Genomic DNA, 23,339 nt, shown 5'->3' with positions numbered 1-23,339 from the left:
GGATGGTCATCCAGTATCTAATAGAACAGAACATGCCGGGTAACAGGGAACTCATTACTTTGGGAGGCAGCTTGTCCCCCTGTTGAATAGTTCTAAGCGTAAGGTTTAAAAAGTCCTTTGCAATATTATCTTCTTATATCATCAGAACAACCAAGGGTAAGAGATGTTATTGTTGCCCCCATTTTATAGACAAAGAAACTAAGGCAGATGTTAAATGTTTTGCTCAGAATCATAGTAAGTGTCAGAAATCAAACTTGAACTCAGGTCTAATCTGAAATCTACCCCTCTGTAACATATATGTAGCTCTACCCTCTGAAGAAAAAGCTGGTCTACTTTGCAAGATAACCCTTTGGATAGATGAAAACTGCAATAGTGTCTCCCTTTAGTTTATATTTTTTCAAGGCTAAATACTACTGAGTTCTTCTGTTGGTTTTTGGAAAAAAGAATTCTCTTATACCCTGAATATAATTCTCTTAAATTTATCAGGTTTGTAAACTTTATTCTTTTATTTCAGGTTTTAAAATTTTTATTTTGGGTTTGTTTTTTTTAGCTGAAGTTCTACAGTAAGTATTCAATAAGCATCCTACTACATGCTCATGCTATAAAATGGTTTTGAGTCTCATGACACAATGGTCTTGATTTGGGCAATGATAGAAACATATGCAAATACATCAAGAAGATTGCTCTTAGTTATTTTTAATTAGCACCTAAATGATTGCTGATACAGCAACCATTCATTAATATTAACTAATTAACAGTTCCTGTCACACATTCTTTCTGTCCAAAGTCTCTGAGATTCACTTTATCCATAGATAAGTACTCTGACTGTGCCAAAGAACAAAAAAGACCAATCAGAAACAAGTGTGAATAGTACTGTGGACCTCCTAACAGTTGGACCCATGTAAGGCAGGGGGAATTAGTTTTGTGAATTTTCTAATTAGCAGAATTAATCTACAGTAGGAGGGAATGGGGCTATGACCCTGCTAATACAGGATCTACCTGAGGCAAATGTGACAATGAAGCATGCATGTGAGGGAAGAGGTTTCTTTTCTGATTAAAATGTTCAGTACTATTAGAATGAATAAGGTCATTTTATACTTCCTTGAAATACTTTTTGGACAAACTGGCAGAACAGGATAAAAAACTAGAAATCTACTTTATATGTTTCAGAAGGGCAGATTCAGACCTGAGAAATAAAAGAGAAGAGATAGTTCTATTTTCCTAAACAGCAAAAAGGATTTTTAAAAAATTATTAAAGCAACAACAGGGTCTTAGAGTTCCTACTGCAAAGATGCCAGTTGCTTCTTTTCTTCCTGTTTAAAAATTCCTTTCTGAGACTGGAAAGAGTTGAAAAGACCAGAATAAGATAGCGAGAAATGCATCTTTCCTCCCTGGCAGGCTCTTCTCTGAGGTGACTAAGAAGAGGAAATACTAAGAAATAGAAAATTTGGGGTGTAGAGGATTTTTAAAAATTTAATTTTAACTGGGCTTTCATTGATATGCAGCAATTCTTTTATTTTTCCATAAATGACTCTTGATTAGACTTCCCCTCCCCACACAGAGAACGTTCCAAACCTTTGCCCAGTCTCTTCTGAAGCCCCAGTAAGTACACTCATCCATCCATCTCCCACAAGCCTCCTACTCTATTGAAGAAACTGAGGCCACTGGTGGTTGGCTTCCTCATTACTCTTTCTTTACATCTAAAATTCTTCTATATTGTCTCCCAAAGTCTCTTTCTCTCCTTTAATGTCTGAGGAAGAGACTCTTTGCCAAACCTAGCCCCTCCACTTCACAGAACCCCAGAATTTCTGAGCTGAAAGAAATCTCAGAGGCAATCAGAGAAAATCAGTGTTGGAGTCTCTGTTTTCTAACAAGCGTGTACATTTGGCTTTTGTGAGAAGTCTTTGCTTCGAGAGATGGAGAAAACCCACCTTTGCTGAAAGCAGTTTGTTCTACTTTTGGACAGTTCTAACCATTAAGGCATTTTTCTGTACATTACACCAAAATCGACCTCTGAAACTTCCAAACACTATTGTTAGTTCTGCCCTTGGGGATCAAGCAGAAGAGATCTAATCCCATTATCACATATCAGCCCTTTTGATACTTAAAGAAAGCTCAGTGTCTTCTCGGGTCCTTCAAATGATCCTCATATGGCATCATTTTGAAGCCTTTCACCATCCTGCTCTGATTACCCCACACACACACTTTCTCTTTCCATCAATTTCTTCTGTTTTCTCCCTTAATCTCTATCCTTCCTTGCAGTCAGATATGCCCAGATCTTTCTTATATTCATGATCCTAGATTTTTCTTTCCTCTCCCTGCCAAACTCCTAGAAATAATAGCTACATTTGCTGCCTGTATTTTCTCACTGCCCACTCACTTCTCAATGCCTTGCAACTTTGCTTCTAAATCCACCACTTTACTTGGAACTGCTTTCTGAAACGGCACCAATGAGCTCTTAACTACTAAATCCAACTGCTGTTTCTCTGACTGCATCTTCTCTGACCTCTCTGCAGCTTAAGGCACTGCCATCCACAGCTCTCCTCCTACGTACATCGCTCTCCTCTCTTCGTTTTCAGTCACACAACTAGTATGTCTGAATGGTGGGCTTTAGCATTATTGTTAAAGATATTTTGATTGCATAAGGGTAATTTTCTATTTGCAGGTTTATATTGAGCTAGGCACTTCCTCTGATATAATATCTGCTTGATATCAGTCTTACTGAGCTTTTATTACATTGTTATTACTAAGCTAATAATTTTCTCCAGACAATGTGCCTGATGGTGCATGTTTAATGTCCCTTTCTTTTGAGCAATATCGCATCTTTATTTTGTAACAATTTTAGGGATTCTTGTGACCATGACAGCACTAATAGTTGCCAAATTTATATATCTAGACAAAATACATATGCTGAACATCAATCCCATGTTGTGAATTGCCCACTAGACATCACTAGGATGTTCTGTTGGTGTCTAAAACTCAACATCACTCAGTGTCTCAATGATGACTCAACAGTCATTCCCCAATTAATAAATGGTCAAAAGACATGAATAGTTTGGTGATAAAAACCCTAAGTTATATATACATGAAAAAAATTCAATAAATCATTACTGATTAGTGAAAATGAAATCAAAGCAATTCTGAGATATCATTTCACACTTATCAAACTGGCCAAGATGATAAAAGGGCAAAATGACAAGTGTTGGAAGGGATGTGGAAAAATTGGAACAGTAATACAATGTTGAACTGATCCAACCATTTTGGAGAACAATCTGGAATTATGTGGAGTTATCTGGAATGACAAAACTGTGTTATTATCTTAAGTTATAAATGGTGTATAACCCTTAAACTCAGCAATACTATACTGTTGGATCTGTTTCCCAAGGTGATCAGGGAAAAAGGTATGTTCTAAAATATTTATAGCAGCTCTTTGTGGTGACAAAGAACTGGAAATTGAGAGGATGCCCATCAATTGGGGACTGACTAAACAAGCTGTGACGTATGATTGTGATGGAATACTACTGTGCCATGAGAAATGATGAGGTTAATTTGAAAAAAACATGTATGAAATTATGAAAAGCAAAATGAGTAGAACCAAGAGCACATTATATACATCCACAAAATTAATGTTTGAAGAATAACTTGTGAATGTCCACCTCCAAAGTAAGAACTGATAAAAAGAAACACAAAAGACACTGTATATATGTTTTTTTGTTTTGTTTTGTTTTTGTCAAGTGATGCCTTCTCTAGAGCAGGGTGGGGAGGTAGGGAGGGAGATATATAAGAATTTTAATATAACCAACAAACAAGTAAATTAATAAAAATAAAAAAATAAAACTCAACATGATCAAAACTGAACTCTTTCCCCACTAAGCCAGTCAATTCCTCTTGCAAACTTCTCTATTTCTGTTGAAGGCAGACTCATTTCTGAGTCATTCAAATTTGTAAACTCAAAGTGAATCTTGACTCTTCTACTTACATCCCAAATTTCCCTTCATGCCAGGTAATTCGTTCATGTTTTCTCTCATTATTTTTGTTTATTAATTTGTTATATTATTATAGTTTATTATTATTAATCTCACATTAGTTCCTTTCTCTTTATTTATATGGGTATCAACAGTTCAGATCTTCATCACCTCCTGCCTGAACTACTGCAAGATTTATCTTCTTGCAGCTTCTCCCCTTTCCAAACTATTCTGCTAGAAGAGTCTTCGCATGGTACAAGTCTGATTGTTATTCTCCTATTCAGAATCTCATTGTGGTTCCAACCTACCTTTCCAGACTTGTTTCATGTCACTTCCCCTTTCACAGTTAAGTTTCAAACAAACTGGACTACTTCATGGTTCCCAAAATGATGCTCTATCTTCCACCCCTATGTATCTGCACAAGCTGAAGTTTGTCTCCTGGACTTGAATATACCCTCCTTTCATCTCAGCCTTTCAGAGTCCTTGTCCTCCTTCAAGTCTCAATTCAGGTTCTACCTCCCCCTTAGCCTTCTCCTAGCACTCAGCCCTCCTTGATCTCCACTCATTCCCTACATTTGTTCCGTTCTCTCTCTCCAAGTATTATCTTTATTTGAGTCTTTGTTGTGTCCCTACCAGTAGAATGTAACTTCATTGAGGGAAGATAATGTTTCATTTTTATTTTTCTCTTTGTTTTGACTTTGTAGACCTAGTACCTGGCATTAAATACACTCAAAAGCCACTTAATATGTGTATGGAGGGATTCTGATGCTGAGGAAGCCTAAAGCCCAAAGGGGTGAGAAGTAAATCAGGTTCTCATTTTGAAGTCAAGTAAAGAGGGAATGGACTAAACATGATCAAAGTTAAGCAAGAGTAAGGAAATTACAATTGGACATAATTGTACCTTAGAGCTTTTTAGTTTTTAACAAACTAAATTGGAAAAATCCTTGAGGGCTAAGACTATTTCTTACTCATCTTAGTGTCTCCCCATACACCAGCTTCATACTAGTATAAAATAGGTACCCAACAGAAGGTGACTGCATTGAGCACTTTTATCAAAGTTATCCATTTTTTAAAAAAAATTGTCACCTCAACAAAGAGTTGGTTGGTTTTTGTTAGTTGTTTTTTTTAAGTAAATAAGGCACTGAAAATCTGTTGCTAACAGTGCAAAGTGTAAACATTCTAGTAAATACTTCTCTTTAGTTCTAAGCCTGACTGTGGCATCCTACTATAGCTACAATGGCTTGCTTGCCCAAGGAGTGGTTATTTTATGAGATATCCCAGGTTCCCATAATTCCTGTGTTTTGATTAAGAGTCTCTAGAGTTGGTATCTTAAACTTTATAATTATTTATTAAATAGCAAAAGTGGGCCAGAGGCATTTAGAATGGCTGCAGAGCTCATGTGTTTCCCAATATGGCGGCTAGTTGACTGACTTCATTACCTAAGAGAATCCTTGTTTACAAATAAAACTAAGAACTTCTCTCCAACCGGCCAGTCTTTCCCAAACAAAAGATGCTGACAAAGGGAGGAAGGACTCCACCCAAGGCCACAGGGAGACACAGTTCTAGATTCAGCCCTAAAAGCAAACCTTTAAAATCAAAAGGTTGTTTTGAGGGGCAAAAAAGGGTACAAATTACTTGTGGTCCTCTTAGTTAGGAGGTAATTCTTGGTAGCTAGGTCCCTGGTTCCAATAGCCCTTGCAATGCCATAGTGAACAGCTGAAAAGGTGCTGCAAGACCCTTTGGTGGACCCCAAAGAGGTGCTGCATCTTGGTTTACTTAATGTCCATCAGATTCTCTCAAGCTCTTCCTTCTTAATTTTCCTATTTCTGTTGACAGTATTACCATCCTCTCCATCTCCCGGCTTTCCACTTCCATGTCCTCTTGGACTCCTCACTCAAAATTGACCCACATAGCCATTTTGTTCCCAAGTTGGTCATTGCTATCTTCGCAACAGCTCTCGTATGTGTCTCCCCATCTCTCCATTCCTCCGGGGACGAGACAAGAGCCTTCTGCTGGGTCCCTGGGGCGCCGGGTCATCTTCCATCACTGGCCCCAGGTCTCTTCCGAAGGGCAGGCCTGCCCGCGTCCTTGCTCCACTTGAGGAAGTCTGTCTGGTGCCTCTCTGCTCCTTCCAGGATCAAATACAGAAATCCTCTTTTCAGGCGTCCAGTCCGGCCCCTCGGCAGTTTTCCACTGAGCAGCGCCGGCTCTCTGCAGCCCGTGCGCATGGCTGCCTGTGTGCCTCTTCCCAGGCTCCTCGGCTCTGCCTCCTGGCCGCCGTGGCCTTCTTCCAGAGGCAGTCACTAGGCCATTCCCCCTCTCCTCCCGCTGCTGCCGGCGCCTTCCTCTGCGCCGACGGACCGGCGCCTGGTACAGTGCCCGAGCTTGTAGGTGCCAAGCTAGTGGTAGGGGGACCCCTTAGAGTGTGCGCACCGTGTGCTTCACAGGACTGCACGGGTAAAAGCGACGCCGGATGGCGGACCATTTCGGGGAAGGGAGAGAAGAGAGAACCTGTAACTCAGCGTTTAAAGATGTTAGAAGTTGTTTTCCCTTGTAATTGGGGGGAAATCTTTTTAGAAATGTAAAAAGAATGTGAGAACCTTGAGGGCAGGAGCCACGTTTGCCTCATTTTTGCATCCCACGTGCTCGGCACGATGCCTATATACCGTAAGCATTTCATAAATGCTTCTTGAGTGACTGAAAGATTCCTTCCAAACGGATTCGCTCCCCTTTTCACAGCTTCCATCGTGCCAAAGGACAGCATCACCGCCAAGCTTCCAATCTGGACAGGGGAAGGAGGGGAAGCTGGGCGGGGACATCATGACTAAGCATGCGGTCTTTGGCCCTGCCTTCTCTCAGAGTTCGGCGGCTCTGCTTCCCCCTCTCTTATCTAAGGATGGGAGAGCGGGGCTCCCCTGGGACTCTTTCCCTTTATGAGCCCATGAAGGAGGAGCAGGAGCCCCCTCCCTGCCCCTTAGAGTCCTCTCTCCCTCTTCTAGCCCTGAGAGCTCCAGGCTTTCTGTCCAGGCTCTCTCCGGGCTTAGGTCCGGGATGGCTATGGATCACTTTTCACTGTTTTTATGGGAATCATCGTGTGCTTTCTATATTTAGGATTCTTTTATCTTTTGTTAAATAGAAGTATTTATTGATAAATTTGCACACAATTGAACTAATGATTTCCCAGGTGATCTGTGTACTTGGTAGTTCAATTTATTCTCAACTAATATGCTTATTGGGGGTGGATTGAGAGTCAGGCCTAGAGAGGGGAGGTCCTGGGTTCAAATCTTACCTCAGACACTTCCCAGCTGTGTGACCCTGGGCGAGTCACTTGACCCCCATTACCCAGCCCTTACCACATTCCTGCCTGGGAACCAATACACAGTATTGGCTCCAAGACAGAAGGTGAGGGTTTAAAAAAACAAAACAAAATAACTAATATGCTTATTACAGAGCTAAAAATTCCCTCATAATCTACATTTTGGTAATGTGCCATTAAATATTTTCCTCTTTGGAGTAGAGCTGTGCAGTTACTTTGGGGGTTCACTTTAGCTGGCATGCTAGGACCAATGTCAAAAATTCCAAGAGTCCTGGAACCTCAAAAGATTTAAGATACAACAGGGAGTAGTTGGAGAAACTGTGAGGTGCTCCCCAGGCCACCAGCCTCATTAACAGGGACGACCAAAAAACCTCCAAGGCCCTCCCACCCTAAAACAAAGCAACAACTTTTTGAAATGTTTCCCTTTGAAGCTGAAACTTGAAGAAGAGAATAGTGATGGCACTTCTCGGGGCTTCTCCATCATGACCCTGAACCTCTTCCTCCCAGAATATCTGACTAGCCCAGGGTCAAATAACTAATAAATGACTGGGATCAGATTTGAACTCAGGTTTTTCACACTCCAGGTCCAGTGTTCTATTCACTGAGACAACCAGTCGTCTCCAAGGCAAACAGAAGTTATGTGACTTGCCCAGTCACACAGCTAGTAAGTATGTCTGGATTTGAACTCGGGTCTTCCTGATTTCAGGCTCAGCACTCTATCCATTGAACTACCTAGCTGTCCCCTTATGGTTTAAAAAAAAAATCCACTCACTTCCTACCTAACACAGTTCTGTGCACACAGTAGGGGCTGCTAAAATACTTATTGTTCATTCCTTTTTCACGGATGTCTGATTCTTTGTGACCTCATTTGGGGTTTGCTTGGCAAAGAAACTGGAGTGGTTGGCCATTTCCTTTGTCAGCTCATCTGTAAAGATGAAGAAACTGAAAAAATGGGTGAAGTGACTCGGCCAGGGTCACACAGCCAGTAAGCGTCCAAGGCCAAACTTCAACTCAAAGAGCCGACTTTCCCCGACTCTGCGCCTGACACTCTATGCACGACACCACCCAGCTGCCAGAAATACTTATAGACGGCGTCACTTTAGGGATACTCGGATGAAGAGCTGTTGCGCACTAAGTTCCCAGGACCCAGCCGAGAGGCCGGGCTCTGGCCGGCACTCTGCTGCACTCCCGGCTTCCTCGGTGACATCCCTCTCTCCTGAACCTGAGAGCTTTCCCGGGGCGGAGGGGAGCTCTCCCGCAAGCTGCAAGGCTTCAGACTAACGGGGGAGCCTCAAGACGAGTCCGTCCTCTCTGAAGATCAAGCCATCTCTAGAAATACGTGTGGGGCCACGTAGAGCCGTGCCCGGCGTCGGGACCTGGGCTCAGGCCCTTCCTCCCTGCATGACCCCGGACAAGTCCCGAAGCTCCCGCAGCCTCGCCCTTCGCTCTCTTGGACACAACGTAAGGACAGGAAAATAAGAGTGTGTTTGGAATACCTGTTTTCACCCGCTTCCCAGGCACCCTTGGAACCCTGCTGCTGCCGGCATCTCTCTGGGCATCTCCCCTCCCCAGAGCCTGGGTCGGCCCCAAAGGCTCTGCAAGGTGGGCGGTCCTCTTGGGCTTCCGCAGCGCCCCCAGAGCCCACCCAAGCCATGGCCGCGCCTCTGGAGCCTCCCCTTGTGCCCCGTCTTCTCCCCACGGGACACAGCCTGTTGAAGCCGTGCCCAGTCCAGACAAAGACAAAGCCGTTTGGACGCCGGCTGAGTGGCTGCAGGGAGAGGGAGCTTCCCGCCACTGACGTCCCAGCGCTAACCGGGGCCCAAGCGCGGGGGGCGCCTGGGAGGCTCGTGGGGTCTTCCCGGCAAAGGTCCCGGAGGGGTGGGCCGTTTCCTCCTCCGCTGGATCCAGGCGAACAGAAGGCGGCTCGCCCGGGTCACAGGGATGGGGAGCATCAGGCTTGAGTCGGGCTCTTCCTGCTTCCTCGGAGTCACCCAGCGGCCTCCTGGAGACGGCGGAGCTCCCAAGCCTGGACAGTGCCGGCCCCCAGGCCCAACCCTGTACTGGACGTCCAGGACGACGGGAGACTGACGATGCACTGGGTGCTGACGAGCTATGGGCGGGAAGGGCCGGGCAAAGCGAACTGTCTGGGGCTCACGCAGCACGCAGGCAGCACGCAGGCCTCCAACAAAGAGCCAGGACAGTCCAGGACAGAAACGAGCCGTTCCTGCCGGGCGCCTGTCGGCCGAGGCGCCCTCCTGGAGCACCTTCGGAGCTGGCCAAAGGGTGGCTGGAGCAGAGCTCGGAGGAAGGCCCCTCCAAGGGAAGCGCCCCCTCCTGACTGACGCCCTCCCCACACTGTGTCTCTGCTATGCTCTGTGGCTCATTCTGGACATGGAGCTCCCACACTGACCGCCGGGGGAGGCCCCGCTCATGCTGGAAGAGGTCGTGACCCCACGGAACCCTTTTCCTCCTTGTTTAAACATTTCTCTTCTGCCAGCATCCGTTCTAAGACGGAAGGGTGACCAGGGCTAGGAAACGGAGGTTAGGTGACTTGCCCAGGGTCACACAGGGAGGAAACGTCCGGCGCTTTAGGTGCTGAGCTCCCTAGCGGCCCCTGGATTCCCATCCCTAGTACAAACCTTCCAGACTCACAACAGGTAGGACGCTTAGTGAAGCGGGCATCCGAGCATCCTTGGAGCGGAGAGAGGATCCGAAGCCGGTGAGAAGCACCAGCCCCGGGAGAGGCAGCCAGCCAGCCCTTTCTCAAAAGCAGGGCTGCCCACTCTTCCCACCAGGGGGGAAGCTTTTCTCTGAGGGAGGGGCCGCATGCTTAATTCTGCCTCACGTAGGACGAGCTTTACCTGGTCCAAGTCATTTCGCAGAGCGATTTTGCTGGTGACCAGTTCGTGAGCAAGGTCGTCGTTCTCTTGTTCTAGCCGCATGCTGGCTTCCTGTAACCTCCGGTTCTCCCTCTGTGGAGAAAGCAACAGCCACAAGGAGAAGTTAATCCCTGGACAGCCGAGCACAAAGAAAAGCAGCTGATCGGGTTGGGTCGGGTGAGGTAAAACAAGGGTGGCTCTGACAAGTGTAGGGAGAAGGCAGAAGTGGCACAGCAAGGCAGGATTGCTGTCTGGGGAAAACAACAGTGAGTTAAGCCAGCGGTGCGGAGGCAGGACTCTACCCAACAAAACTCACGATCCCCAGGACACGCTCAGAGGAAACTCACTGCTCTAACAAAGGTGCCTTGAAGGGAACAGTCTTCCAGACACACTCTCAGCTCGGATGCCTAACCTCACTATGTTTTAGTACAGATTTAGCACCTACACGTGGGCCAGACACACAGAGAAGAACCTGTTCTTCGTCTCCAATAAGAAACTGAAGGCCAACGTAGTAGGAAAATGGGGGAAATGTTAGGAAATATTTCTAATCTTTTTCAAAGATCAGGCCAAAATCAATCATGTTTTATTTTGAGACATCAGCCTGGGAGTCAAAACACGCAGGTTCTGCTACAATTTTGGAAATGACTCAGAACTGCGACCCCATGGACAAAGCCAAGTTACGTTTCTCGGACCCCAATTTCACTGTTAAATGGACACAACTGTATTGAAGATATCTGGACTGAAAGAAAATCATCAGATGAAAAGCGCTGTATACATGTAAATTCCTGGGCTAGATTCCTCTGGGGCATTACTGGAGTTCTCAGTCAAGTCCATGAGAACACTAAGCAAAAGATACAGCTAACAAAGTCCACCCCATTGAGGAAAACAAACTCCTAAGTTTCCAATCTTCTGTAGGACTCCCAGAAATACTCTATCCACAGCGGGAGTACTTATCTTGGAATTCTTCCTACTACTTATGATTCTAAAAGAAAGAAGTCTTTTTTCAAGAATAATTATTCAGGAGCAGCTAACGTAGACTAGTGGATAGAGTATTAGCCCTGGCAGAACCTAGGTTCAAATTTGGCCTCAGATACTTTCTCGCTGTGTGATCCTGGGCAAATCACTAAAACCCATTTGCCCAGCCCTTGCCCTTCTGTCTTAGAGTGGTTCTAAGACAGAAAATAGGAGTTAAAAAACCTTTTTTTTTTTTAAATAAAAGAACAATAATTCAGCGTCTTTCTTTTCAAAGTATCAAAATTGTTTTAGTTGTCAGTCTCACAAGAGGTTCAAAGGAGATCTGACAGGAAAGAGTGCAATGTAAGACACCTTCCTGTTTTTCAAATATGCATTGTCAAGACTATTTTTTTTTTTGCAAGACAGGCAGAAATTCAAGCAAAGGAGTCAAATCTATGGCCTTGGAAAATATCACAATAAAGTGAGCTATATTGTTGTTTGTACACATAATTTCAAAACAAAATAAAATGAATAAGCAAGAAAGCTCAGGAAAGTAGGTGACTACATGGTGCTCTTATGGCCAAAGAATCTCATGCATAATGTGGACGGATGGTGTTAATGGGTAGGCCATCCCTACTGAGCTAACTTCTGAAGAAGTCTCTACTTGGAGTTGACAAGTTGTTTTATGAAACCCCCAAATTTAAGGAACTCCCAAGCTAACCCTGGTCTCTGACTGATCAATAAGCCATCAAGCACCCATTAAGCATCCAGAAAAGGAGGGATGGAGATACTTAAGTCTCAAGTATCCTTTTTGGGTTCTCTTAATATATTTGGGCCTCAGCCTCAAACTACAACTTCTTTCCCAAACCCCTAAGTCAGCTGTTTCTCTGGTTATATTCCCTAAAGAGTATATAAGACCCCAAATTCTTTTGTTTGATAGAAATGCCCATAAGGAAAACTCTGTGTGGAGGCCATAAGAACTCTGCCCCCCCCATCCTGATTAAAGACTTGTTTTTTTTAACTACTCTGGTGGTTCTGTGTTCTTCCAGGTTGACAGGGTCTTCCCAAGACTTACAGTCTTTCTGCTTTCTATTGTGAAAAGTACAAAAGATGCAGACAAGTTTTGGAAAATTATTTTAAGAGCAATAGCCTAAGAATTTTATGTAGATAATTTTTATGGAGGGTGGGGAAGTCCCAGAGAAACTTTTTTATAAGAGAACATTCTCTCCCATTCAAAGGTTGTTTCCTATCTGGGGCATACTGTATTCTCTGGAACAAAATACAGTGTAACAGCTTGTAATCAAGCCTAAAGTATTGTTTTGCCAATAAAACTTGCCAAGGCGCTCCTCAAATGAAAAAATTCACCTATCAGCAGATCATCGTGTACCCAAAAGTAATTCTGTCTGCCCCTTCGGAGTTTTTCAACTTCATCCCACCCTTCTACAGAAGCATGATGAAACAGTATGCATGTCACAGATAGACAAAACCAGTGGCCCCGTCACACCTTTCTAAATCCTACAAGAGACATCCAAATTGTACACAAAGGCCAGACAATCCTGCTTTCAATACCCTTCTCTGGCAGCAATACTTTTTTATTATGGATTTATATGTGTGAACTTTTCTGAAGTTTGTTTGTTTGTTTTTTAAGAGACAAGTTTTCCCAGGGCCAGGAAATAGGTATTTTGCAACCAACTAGCCTGTAGTTTCAACAGAACTTACTGTGCAAAGCAGGTTGCACAGTAAAGGAACTTGTACATTTCTTTCACTTTTTTGGTGAGTTGCTTTTACATAGTCTGAGAAAGGACTCGTCCTTTATCTTAGCTAGATGATCTCACTATTGCCTAAAGCGTTCTTGCATCACTGTCTCCCAGGCATACGAAAACCCCTCAACAACATTTCTATCCTACAGATTTAACTCTAAGAAACAAGGACAAGTTTATGGCCACTAGGATGTCAGGTTTCACTCCAAAGAGGCAAACGTGTCTCCAGTTTAAGTTCCTGGGTCAGTATTTGTTTAAAACATCCCTTCGGCGTCCCATGGTAAGCAACCACCTGGATGTGGGTCAGAGATCAGCTGTCTCTGTCTTTGGTTGGGCATCAACAACCACCAAAAAGAGAGGAGGCCAGCTGTCATTTGGACAAGAAGTAGCAACTCCGTAGGAGAGCAGTCCCTGGAATTGTAATCGTCCTTCTTTACAGGAGCATAGGCTGGGGCGAGATCGCAGAGAAACCAGGAATGTCAGATGGCCCCTGCAGATGTGTACAAAGTAATGAGGGCGGGGGAGACTGTCCCCCTTTGCGAGAAGCTTCAGTTCAGTGTCTGCAAAGCAAGCAGTGTGTGAGGTCTCAGGCTCCTGCTTCGCCCTCACAGACAAGTGGGAAAGCAAGCAATGTGGCTCAAAATGCAGTGTCCTCCTCCTCCTCCATCATCCCAAGAAAGGGAGACTCTCTGTTCAGCACACCACTGCCACTGAGGACAGGGGCCTTTCCCAAGATGAGGAAGCCTCCTGGCCCTTGCCTCCCACAGCCAGCCATGAGCCATAGGGAATAAGGCTGCAGGCTTTGGCTGGCTGTCCCAGCCTGTTCCGCCTGCCCAGCAACTACAACTGATGGATTCCTTGGGAGAAACCTCAGGGTTACATAAATGAAAACTGGACTGAAAAGGAAGGGAAGGAAGTTTCATTCAGATATACTGCAGCCAGCTTTGTCTTGGTCATTCCGGAACCTGGACAAGGAATCTCCCCTTGCTATGCAGGGAGAGTGGTTTTTAAACTCAAGATCTGGTTGGAAGGCAAAGGGGCTCTTTGTCTCTATGGGAGCACAGACACGAGCATTCTATAATCCTGCACACGCGCCCTAGACAGACTTGCCAAATGCTCAGAGCCAGTAAACAGACACTTGCTTCCTGCTCCCTTTCTGAAGACACTGCAGTGGGCACTGAATAGATTCTACCATTTACAATTCTCCCTTGACTTGACTTGGAGCACCTTCCAATGTCCCTCTTCTGACATCCTCTGAATAAAGACTCGTCCTCACTGATTCCCTTCCCCTGCTCTTCCACAGGGGAAGACTGGCTAGCTGGGAAAGTTTGGTGAATAACTCTGGGAGGAGGAGACTGCATTTTCCAAAGAGACAAACACAGATATCACAGACATACACAAATCAAAAACTTACCTCCTGCAAAGTCAGAGACCAACTACTGTTTTCAATCATAGGTACAAAAATAATGGAAAAAAGATATCCAATGAAATTTAAATGCCTACTAATAAAATTAGGAAACAGCAACAACAAAAGAGACACTTGTTAATTCTACTTTGTTAATTGGCTTTTTTCCCCCTTGGAGTCCTCTCTAAGACAGCAAACATTTGGTGAAAGAAGGCTGACTTGAGAAAGCCAGTGGGCAAGTCTCAACTCAGGAAGACCGATAAACTCTAACTCCACCCTCTCCATGATGCTATTCTCAGTCTGCCTGACGGATGAATATGTTTGTATGATTAGTAGTCATGGTGTAAGTTGTTTCCACTGCTGTCATGAAAGCTGGGTGGGACTTATTTGCATGGACAGTGTCAGAAACCTTGCAAAAAAAGCTAATCTTCAGGCAACAGAGGGAGATCTCAGTGCACAAAGAGCTGCCTGGCAGTGGGAGAAAGGAAAAAAAGGCAAAACAATTGTTCAGATGCCCATTTGTGTCTGTCTGTGGGCTGAGGTCTGGATAAGGCAGGACAAGGAATTTTAATACAGTTAGTTCCAGGATGAGAAACTTGAGAAATGTTCACTGGCAAGCAAAAGAAAATGTGGTGAGGTTTAAAGGGAGAAAAAATCATCTAGAGGAATGAGGTTTTTAGAAGCTCAACTCTGTTTGGGGTGTGTTGTCTGCTGCTATGATGAATTCTTGGCACACAGATTTAAATGACTTAAAGGGTCAGGAAAAAATGCTTCTCTAAGTGAGAAGTTAAATTTTATTATCAAGTATATACTCAGCTAGCAAACATTTCTTTTTTTTATAGCTCACTCTTAAAAGAATAAGTAACCAACAATATTGACATTTTGAGCTGACAGTCTCAAGGCACACAAGGACAAATGTACCCAGATGACATATTTTAAAATTCTACACAATCTGAAAAATGAAGACTTAAAATAACAAGTTTTGCTTTCTGAAGTCTTAGTCTAGACCATATGTGGTAATTTCCTCCCTTTCTCTGCCATATTATTCCCTAAGGAGAATCTCTGACATTGATTTTGAACAACAGTTTCTGATCTTTTAAAAATCTCAACAATAAAATTAAATGACAGTTGGCAATCCAGACTGCATTTCTTTCTTACATATCAAGACCTTCTTTGGAAATACCAACTGATACTCCAATGTGAAAATCAGATTAAAATAAAATAAACAAATTTCACAGGTATTACAGAAACCTGTTATAAGATGCAAATTTTTCATGTATCCTACTACAAAAGTGAACTTATTTACTAAAGAAAAAAGATGAATTCTGAACCATGAAAGACACAGGACACAACACCTAGATGGCCTTGTAACTTTTATACTAAATCAGCTGATAATGTTTCAAGCATTGGCATGACCAAGCTACTAATTCTGAGGGACTTCATGTGGTTTGGGGCTGGCATTTCTCTGAATCCAAAAGACCCTCAAATTCATCTCTAATATCAAAGGGAACTTGTATCAACTTTTTAGAGTTTCTTGTAAAGTTTGACCTTGGAAAGATAGATGAGTATCTTATGGGGTGGTATAGTGAGAAGAGTAGGATTTGGAATCAGACATTAATAGTCTGAATTCAAATCCCGGGTTATGGCTTACTAGCTTTGGGATCTAGGACAAGCCAGTTAGTTCACTTTTGTGGGAATCTGTCTTGTGATGATCCTAACTTGATCTCTAGGTCCCAGATCTAAGTCCTATGATCCAAGAGAGAGGATGTGGAATAGTAGGACGAAGTCAAGGGTTCTAGTCCCAGCCACACTGAATCAACTGGGTGACTTCTGGCAATGTCTCTGAGCTAAGATCCTTCTCACAGTTCTAAATCTATGATCCTTGCCTGTAATTCTATATTCCAGAAATATTCTTCTTGTCTATTGTTATCCATTTCAAATACAACATTTCATAGCAGAAATATTTTTCAAATGCTAATAGTTGTCTCTGTGGTATGAGAGACTGAGTGAGAATGGTGTGAATTTATCTCCCTTTGCAAAAGACAACTCTTCTGCCCAGGGAGGGACACATTTATCTTAGCCTCACTACTTTGGGAGGGTTTGGGTTCTAAACTAACTAAGAGTGACAGGCAAAGTAGTTAAAGCTAATGTATGGCATTTAATATTACATCTTTGCCTTCTTCAATGGGCAAAACAGAAGGTAATATGTGAATTCTTTAAGTGAATGACAAACAACTAAGGTAACAAAACAAAAACAATTAATCTGTCCCTCAAATACCTTATATTCTAAAAGCAATTAATCTGTCCCTCAAATACCTTATATTCTAAAAGCAATTAATCTGTCCCTCAAATACCTTATATTCTTGCACTAACAAAACCCAATAACATGGTTTGAAGAGTTAAAATTACTTTAGTGAGCACTACCAAAACCCAGCAAATGTGGGAAGATTTTTCAGGAATCTTAAATGGAACTGGCTGTCATTTTCCTCAACTGATTCTATTATGTGATTTTTTTTTAATCAGTAAAGTGTAACCAACCTCAGAAAACAAACTGAAACATTAGTAAAACATTTGGTCTTTGGGTTGTTTATATTATACATGAATATAGGGTTTCTTCTAAAAACTAAAACTACCCACACATAGGCAACTCAAGAATATTATAAATTCTTACAACTTTTAATAGATTTCCTATATAAATCAGATAAGAAATTATTAGCTTTTTTAATGCTTTGGGGGGGGGTTCATATTTAATTAATTAGCCGGATTCTTCAAGGCTCAATTCTCATTTGTGCAAGTAGTTCCTTAATTAAATAAGGAACCATAACATTATTCTGAAAGCTAATTAATTTGGGTTTTCTCTAAAGTTCCTTATGTAGGACAGAGCTCTAGAAAACATCAAACAAAACAAATCAGTTCTTTAGAAAATGAACTGAAATTTTCACTCACTGATCCAATAGTCACAACTCAGGTGACAAATTTCAATGTCATCTTTAAATTAGGTGCACTTAGATCAAAGTTAAAATGAAGCAGGATATTAATGTTTCTAACAGATGGACATTTAGTTCACACATTTGCAATCAGTAAATTCCTTCCTAATCTACATACTAAATTGGACAAGTGAGCTCTGCACTAAACTGGCAAAGCTATGAATGACATTTCATAGGAATTAGAGAGTTAATATTCTCTATTTTCTCATCTCCGTATTTTTCTTTCCACCTCTGTGTTAACTCTTATTTTAAGCTACCACTGTGGGGCTCAGAGTATCAGAGGTAGACTAGTATAAAGCAAAAGGCAGCCAATGTTTCAAATTAAACATAGAAAGATCCAGAAGTCAATATAAAGGAAACCCATAGTGGGCTAAGGCACAATGTGGGCTCACTGCATCTCCCACCTGTTGTCCAGAGGGAGTCTTTCTCTCCCTGGAGATTGCTCTGACTTGGGTAGGGGCTCATGAAGGGAAGGCTTTCCTCTGAGGAAAGAGATGGTCCTCAGAAAAAAATTAATTTAGAGCTCTCAGACTTAAACTACCATTTTATCTACCTCCTCACAGTCCACATTTGGGTGACCTGGAATGGTGGCTAAAAAGTGACCTCTAATTTAACAGATCCTAATCCACATAAATGGATTCAGGTTCCACAAACACCCACTAAAAAGAACTCAAAAGCAAGCCAAGCCAGAATCATGCCTGTCATTACTCACTTCTATATCCCTGGAGATCTAAGCCTATACCTGGGCACTCTGTCAGGATTTGTATCCTCCCTCTAGCTTCCTTTTTCCCTCCTCATCTCACATCAAAATGTGGGTGAATCCCTCTCAGATTGTAACTAAGTCTATTACAATTCAATTCTGGGGTAACTGAAGTTTGGCAGGAAAGTATGATCCTCTGTCCACCACTGTCCCCTTTCCCTATCTACCTTTCCACCTGACAAATGGGCTGAAAACGAAAGGGATTGTGATTTATGGGGAAGGCGAGGCCACTACACAATTGCTTTATATTTTCCTCTAAACCTCTTCCTTTAGGGGCCTAAATTAGCTTCTCAGTTATTCTTTAGCCAACTATGCTCCAAGGTCCACATCTAAGGATTATATAGTTGGGTGGCAGGATTTTAATCTTAGCTTGTTGGCACTAGCCAATGAACCTTCCCAATCCCTTTGTGACACTGACAGTTAACTATTTCTAAAAAATATGGGTGTTTGGAAGATCACTGCTTTTGATTTGTTAGGAAATAGACTCACTACTGCTGCTACCTTCAGAATGTAAAATGGCTGGGCATAAAAGCACTTTGGAAAATCTGACACCTCTATATTTCAGAATTTTTTCTTAGCTTGGTTAAGTGAAATATTTTGATTAATCCAACAGAGAAACACAGACAGAAATGACTAAAATCTGCAATCTGTATGTGGCCAGAAACTAAGGAATGTGTTCAATCTTTAAAATAGTATTTGCCTTTGAAAAAAGAAAAGCAAACTAAAATCCCCCCCCCCCCAATACAAATGCTTACTGGTAGCCTACATTGTTGATAATTATTAAAAAAAATAAAATTCACATTAAAATTCCCAGAGCTCTCAGAATGATTTCAAATCAAGATGATAATAATTGACATTTATAAAGTGCTTTAATGTTTGCGAAGTATACACTTTACTTCAACAATCCAGTGAGCTACATGCTACAGATATTATGGTTTCCTTTTTACAGATGAAGAAACTGAGGGTGAGACCTTGACAGTATCAGAGATGGGCTAGGAAACCAAAGTTTTCCTGATCCCAAGTTTAGCACCTCTGCTAATATATCAAGGTTCCTCTCTATATTTTTAGGCTAGACTGTTCAATATATATATATTTTAAACCATTACTTTCCACCTTAGAATCAATACTATGTATTGGCAGAAGAGTGGTAAGGGCTAAGCAATGTGGATTAAGTGACTTTCCCAGGGATACATAGCTAGAAGTTTCTGAAGCCACATTGGAACCCAAGACCTCCCATTTCTAGGTCTGGTTTTCAATCCACTGAGTTACCCAGCTGCCCCAAAATATTGGTTTTAAGGCAGAAATGCAGTAAGGGCTAGGCAAGGGGATTAAGTGACTTGCCCATGGTCACAGGAAGTGTCTAAGGCCAAATTTGAACCCAGGATCTCCTATATCCAAGCCTGGCTCTCTATGTGCTGTTACTTAGCTGCCCCTCAACATACTTTAAAAATATATATGTATTATATTGTTTATTATAACATATTATTTATATAATATTATCATATTTTAAATATATATTTTTTATTTTTCCAGTTATCAATGTACTTTTGACCTAGGTTTCTTTCCCTTTATCTTAGGTCCCTTAGAGATAATGTGAAGAAAAAAGAGTCGTATATTTAGAATCAGAAGACTTGAGTTCAAATCCCAGTTTTGTCTTGTAATCCCTTTTTGATCTTGGGCAAACCATTAAAGTTCTTTATGTCTTAGTTTACATATCTATATAATGGGAGGGGATTCACTTGTTGGACTCTAAGGACCAGCTCTAAATATATGACCTTGAGACCTTATTCATTATGAATGTATAATTGCCAAAAGAAATCAGAAAACTGATAACACCACCCATACTGTCTATTTATTTTAGAAAGGCCTTCTCTTAAGTCTCTTTAAAATAGCGAACCAATTATAATGCCTGAAAATTCAGGGGAAAAGTTACTTTTGAACATTATCTATTTTGATAGCAAAATTATTCCAGAGGCAAAGACAACAAGAATATAAATGTGGAATAGGGTAGACAGGAGAGAGGAAGAAATTTGGATGAGAGGCTGGTGGGCTTAGTTCCGTCTCCAGAAATCCAACAATACAGGGGAGATGCCCACGATGAAACTCAGAGAGGTAATCCCATGACATTCTCCTAACTTAATCATCCAGGGACCAACCTGGCAAGACAGAGAAAAGGCTCCCCACTGTGGGGAAACAGAAATCATGCAGCTACTGAACTTCTCTTGGAAGGCTGCTTTGGAACCAGATTATGGGAATGAAAAAAGCTCTACTCGAAGTGAGGTCAAATTAAATGAAATTTTAAAAAGGAAGAAGGAAAAAAGAATGAGGTCAACCCAGAAGTGAAGAGCTGTATATTTGCGAATGACCCAGCATCTGACAGTAAGGTGATGAGAGATGATGGCCACCACCAAAGCTGAAACCTTGGGTCCTGAAACTGCAGAGTGTGGACAGCTGTCACTAGGCAACGTGTAATTTACATTTGTGGAAATAAATGTCGTGAGAAACACCATTGATCTGCTTCATCCACCTTTGAGGTTTTATTTTTCTCCCAGAAGGGTGAATGCTGATCATGAACATTTGCTACAGGCAGAAGGGAGTTAAAACAGACTGACATCAGCTTCTAAAAAGTCTTTGGGGATGTAACCGTGCAGGGCTGAAAACAGTATCTGTCATTTCCTCCTTTCTTATTCTGTAAGTAGTTGAGAGCCACTTTTTCTCTCTCTGTCTCCCCCTTTCTCTGTCAGCGTCTCCTGTGGGATCCCAGTAAAAATGCAACAGCAGGAGTTACCTACAAACATACAAACTGAAAGAAAAGAAATATTATGTTTGGCTACTCCAATGGTTCCTATGGAAATGGGGGTAAAATGAAAACATCCCTATCAATGGAGCTTTCCTGTAGAGTGTCCAAAGCAGTCCATAAAGCATAGAAGGAATAGACCCATGACCACCACCACCACCACCATCGTTATGCAGGGAGTTCCCTGGAAAGAACTTTCCCATGTTGTCTGTACCTTGTATCTATCCATAGGGTCTTCTTGTTGCAGCTGGCTCTCTCGCATGGTTTGATATTCTTTCTCATATTTCTTTAGCTTCTTCGTAGGTACCTGAAGAGTGGAGAGAAAGTATATTATGAGAAGGAAATCTAGGAAAGATCTGATGATGCACTCCCTGGTAAATAAAGAAATTTAAGATAATCTCTAGGCACTCCCCACAAAAAGCATGTTTGGTAAAGAATCTGAAACACTGCTGATACAGAAAAACTTTCTATATTTTTATAGTAATATATTTTTCAGTGTATATAATGATTTCAAATAATTTATACTTAATCTACCACTGTGAACATCACTTAAGGATCTAGGTGAGAAATAGAAAGAACAATGAAATTTATTTTCTATGTCCTAACATTAAATTTTTTCAGGCCAAAATATGCAACACCAAGAATTATTTTAAGTGAATAATTTAAGATTATACTTGGCTTTCCCACCAAACCTCTTCACCTTTCCTCTCCAATAGAGTATATAAGAGAAAGGATGAGGACTATATTTATGGAGAAGGAAAGGGAAGGGAATGGAATAATCATTTATATAACCCCTATTATACTGTGCTAAGTACTTTTCAAACAACACTGAGAAGTAGGTGCTACTATCCTCTCCATTTTAGAGTTGAGGAAACTGAGGCAAACTGAGGTTTTAAGTGACTTGTAACAAACCTAGTAAGTATTGGAGGCTAGATTTGTGCTCAGGTATTCCTGACTTCAGGCCCAGTTTTTCAAACTGCAGCATCTTTCAACCATATCACATTGTTAAATAAAGGGAAGAAAGCCTATCAGTCAATACATATTTATTAAGTACTTACTATGTGTTACGGTTGGTGCTAACATTTTTACATTTTACATTTACATTTTTACAAATATTATCTCATTTGAATCTCACAAGAACACTGGGAGGTAGGTGCTACTATCACCCCCATTTTACAAATGAGAAAACAGGCAAACAGAGGTTAAATGACTCATCCAGGGTCAAATGGCTTATAATATAAGGCTGGATTTGAACTCAGGTCTTCTGGATTCCAACCCCAATGTTCTATCCACTGTGCCAGCACCATAACAGCCTCTATCTGTGATTTTACTAGAAAGGTCTCTTCTGAATAAGGAAGCCTCTTCTACCAATGGAGGTTGGCACCTTCTCTGCAACTTACAGTCTTAGAAAGTTGCTTAGAGCACTTGCTCAGGGATACAACCAATAAATGCCAGAGGCAGGACTTAACCCTAGATCTTCTTGGTTCTGAGGTCAGATCTCTTCCTAATACACCACTCTGTGTCTCATATACCAGAAAGCAGATCTAAAATTTTGTGAAAGAATAGGAAATGCCAAAAACTGAAACAGTATTGAATCAGGGCTCTTTGATTCAGTGAACTTTACCTGATCTAGGCTGTGTTTTTCTCTTTTCTGAAAAACTCTTCAAAGAAGCACTCCCCTATCTCCCCTGATATTCTTTTCCTCCTAACTCTTATATTAGAAAAATCTGTTCTCATATGAAATCCAAAGAAGAAAAAATTCCATTGCATGTTATTCTATTCCCTATAAAATACTCCTGTAATTAAATCTTCTAGTAGAGGCTAATTATTCATGCCCCCATTTTGAGTTCCCAAGAAAAAGACAGAAAGGAGGAGAAAAGTGATAAGGATTACTTGCTGAGGCTGAGCTCTGCCAAATTCATGATGTCTTTCTTATGGATAGAGACCATTTCATAAACTTCTCAGTGTCCTGCATAGTTCCTAGGGCACAATGCTAAAAAAACACATAATGCCTGATTTTCCTGGGTGTTTAATGTGGAATTATTTGTTACTCTTTAAAAAAAAGATATTTAGTTAAAAAAAAGAATAGAAAGTGAGCCTGTAGCCTATAGTAGGGTTTAAGTCCATTGTTAATTAAATGAGGAGCTTTGGGGTCTAAACTCCATGGGAACTGGGAATAGACTCTGTTAAACAAAAATGAGGGTATCATTTGTGGTCCCTCATCTTCCTCATCTCAACTTCTAGCCTTTCCTCTAAAGGACAGAGATCCTTTGGGAAACTTGGGAGACCTGTAATGCCTGCTTCTCACCACAGTGAGGAAATTCAATTAAATGTGACAATCTGCAACCATTTGATTTATTTAATTCCTGCTAGAGGCAAGGAACTGTAGAACTGTGCTAGGGCTGAGGGTACAAAGAAATGGCATGATTTCTCTGCCCCTTAAAACTAACAGAGGGAGGGGATGTTGGGGAGGGGTAGAATGGAAGAAACCGGGGGAGCAGAAGGAGACAGGGACA

The 23,339-nt window shown here is 41.8% G+C and overlaps 1 protein-coding gene across 9 annotated transcripts in view; it reads right to left on the bottom strand.

Annotated features, from left to right (window-relative positions):
* RABGAP1L (RAB GTPase activating protein 1 like) overlaps positions 1–23,339 on the bottom strand; it is a 705,349-nt gene that overhangs the window by 18,798 nt on the left and 663,212 nt on the right. For 7 of the 9 annotated variants that reach the window (XM_007480823.3, XM_056815569.1, XM_007480824.3 and 4 more), the window contains 2 exons: positions 21,038–21,130; positions 10,143–10,253 (listed from right to left, as the gene is read on the bottom strand). In XM_007480823.3, the coding sequence (XP_007480885.1) occupies positions 10,143–10,253; positions 21,038–21,130 (204 nt within the window). Of the gene's footprint in view, positions 1–10,142; positions 10,254–20,539; positions 20,830–21,037; positions 21,131–23,339 lie in introns of those variants that run through there. The other 2 variants (XM_056815570.1, XM_056815572.1) reach the window with 1 other exon arrangement.

This window comes from Monodelphis domestica, chromosome 2 (genome assembly GCF_027887165.1).
Source record: "Monodelphis domestica isolate mMonDom1 chromosome 2, mMonDom1.pri, whole genome shotgun sequence".
Taxonomy (NCBI): Eukaryota; Metazoa; Chordata; class Mammalia; order Didelphimorphia; family Didelphidae; genus Monodelphis; species Monodelphis domestica.
Note: the sequence above shows the minus strand (reverse complement) of the source record. Positions and strands in the feature narration are given on the sequence as shown.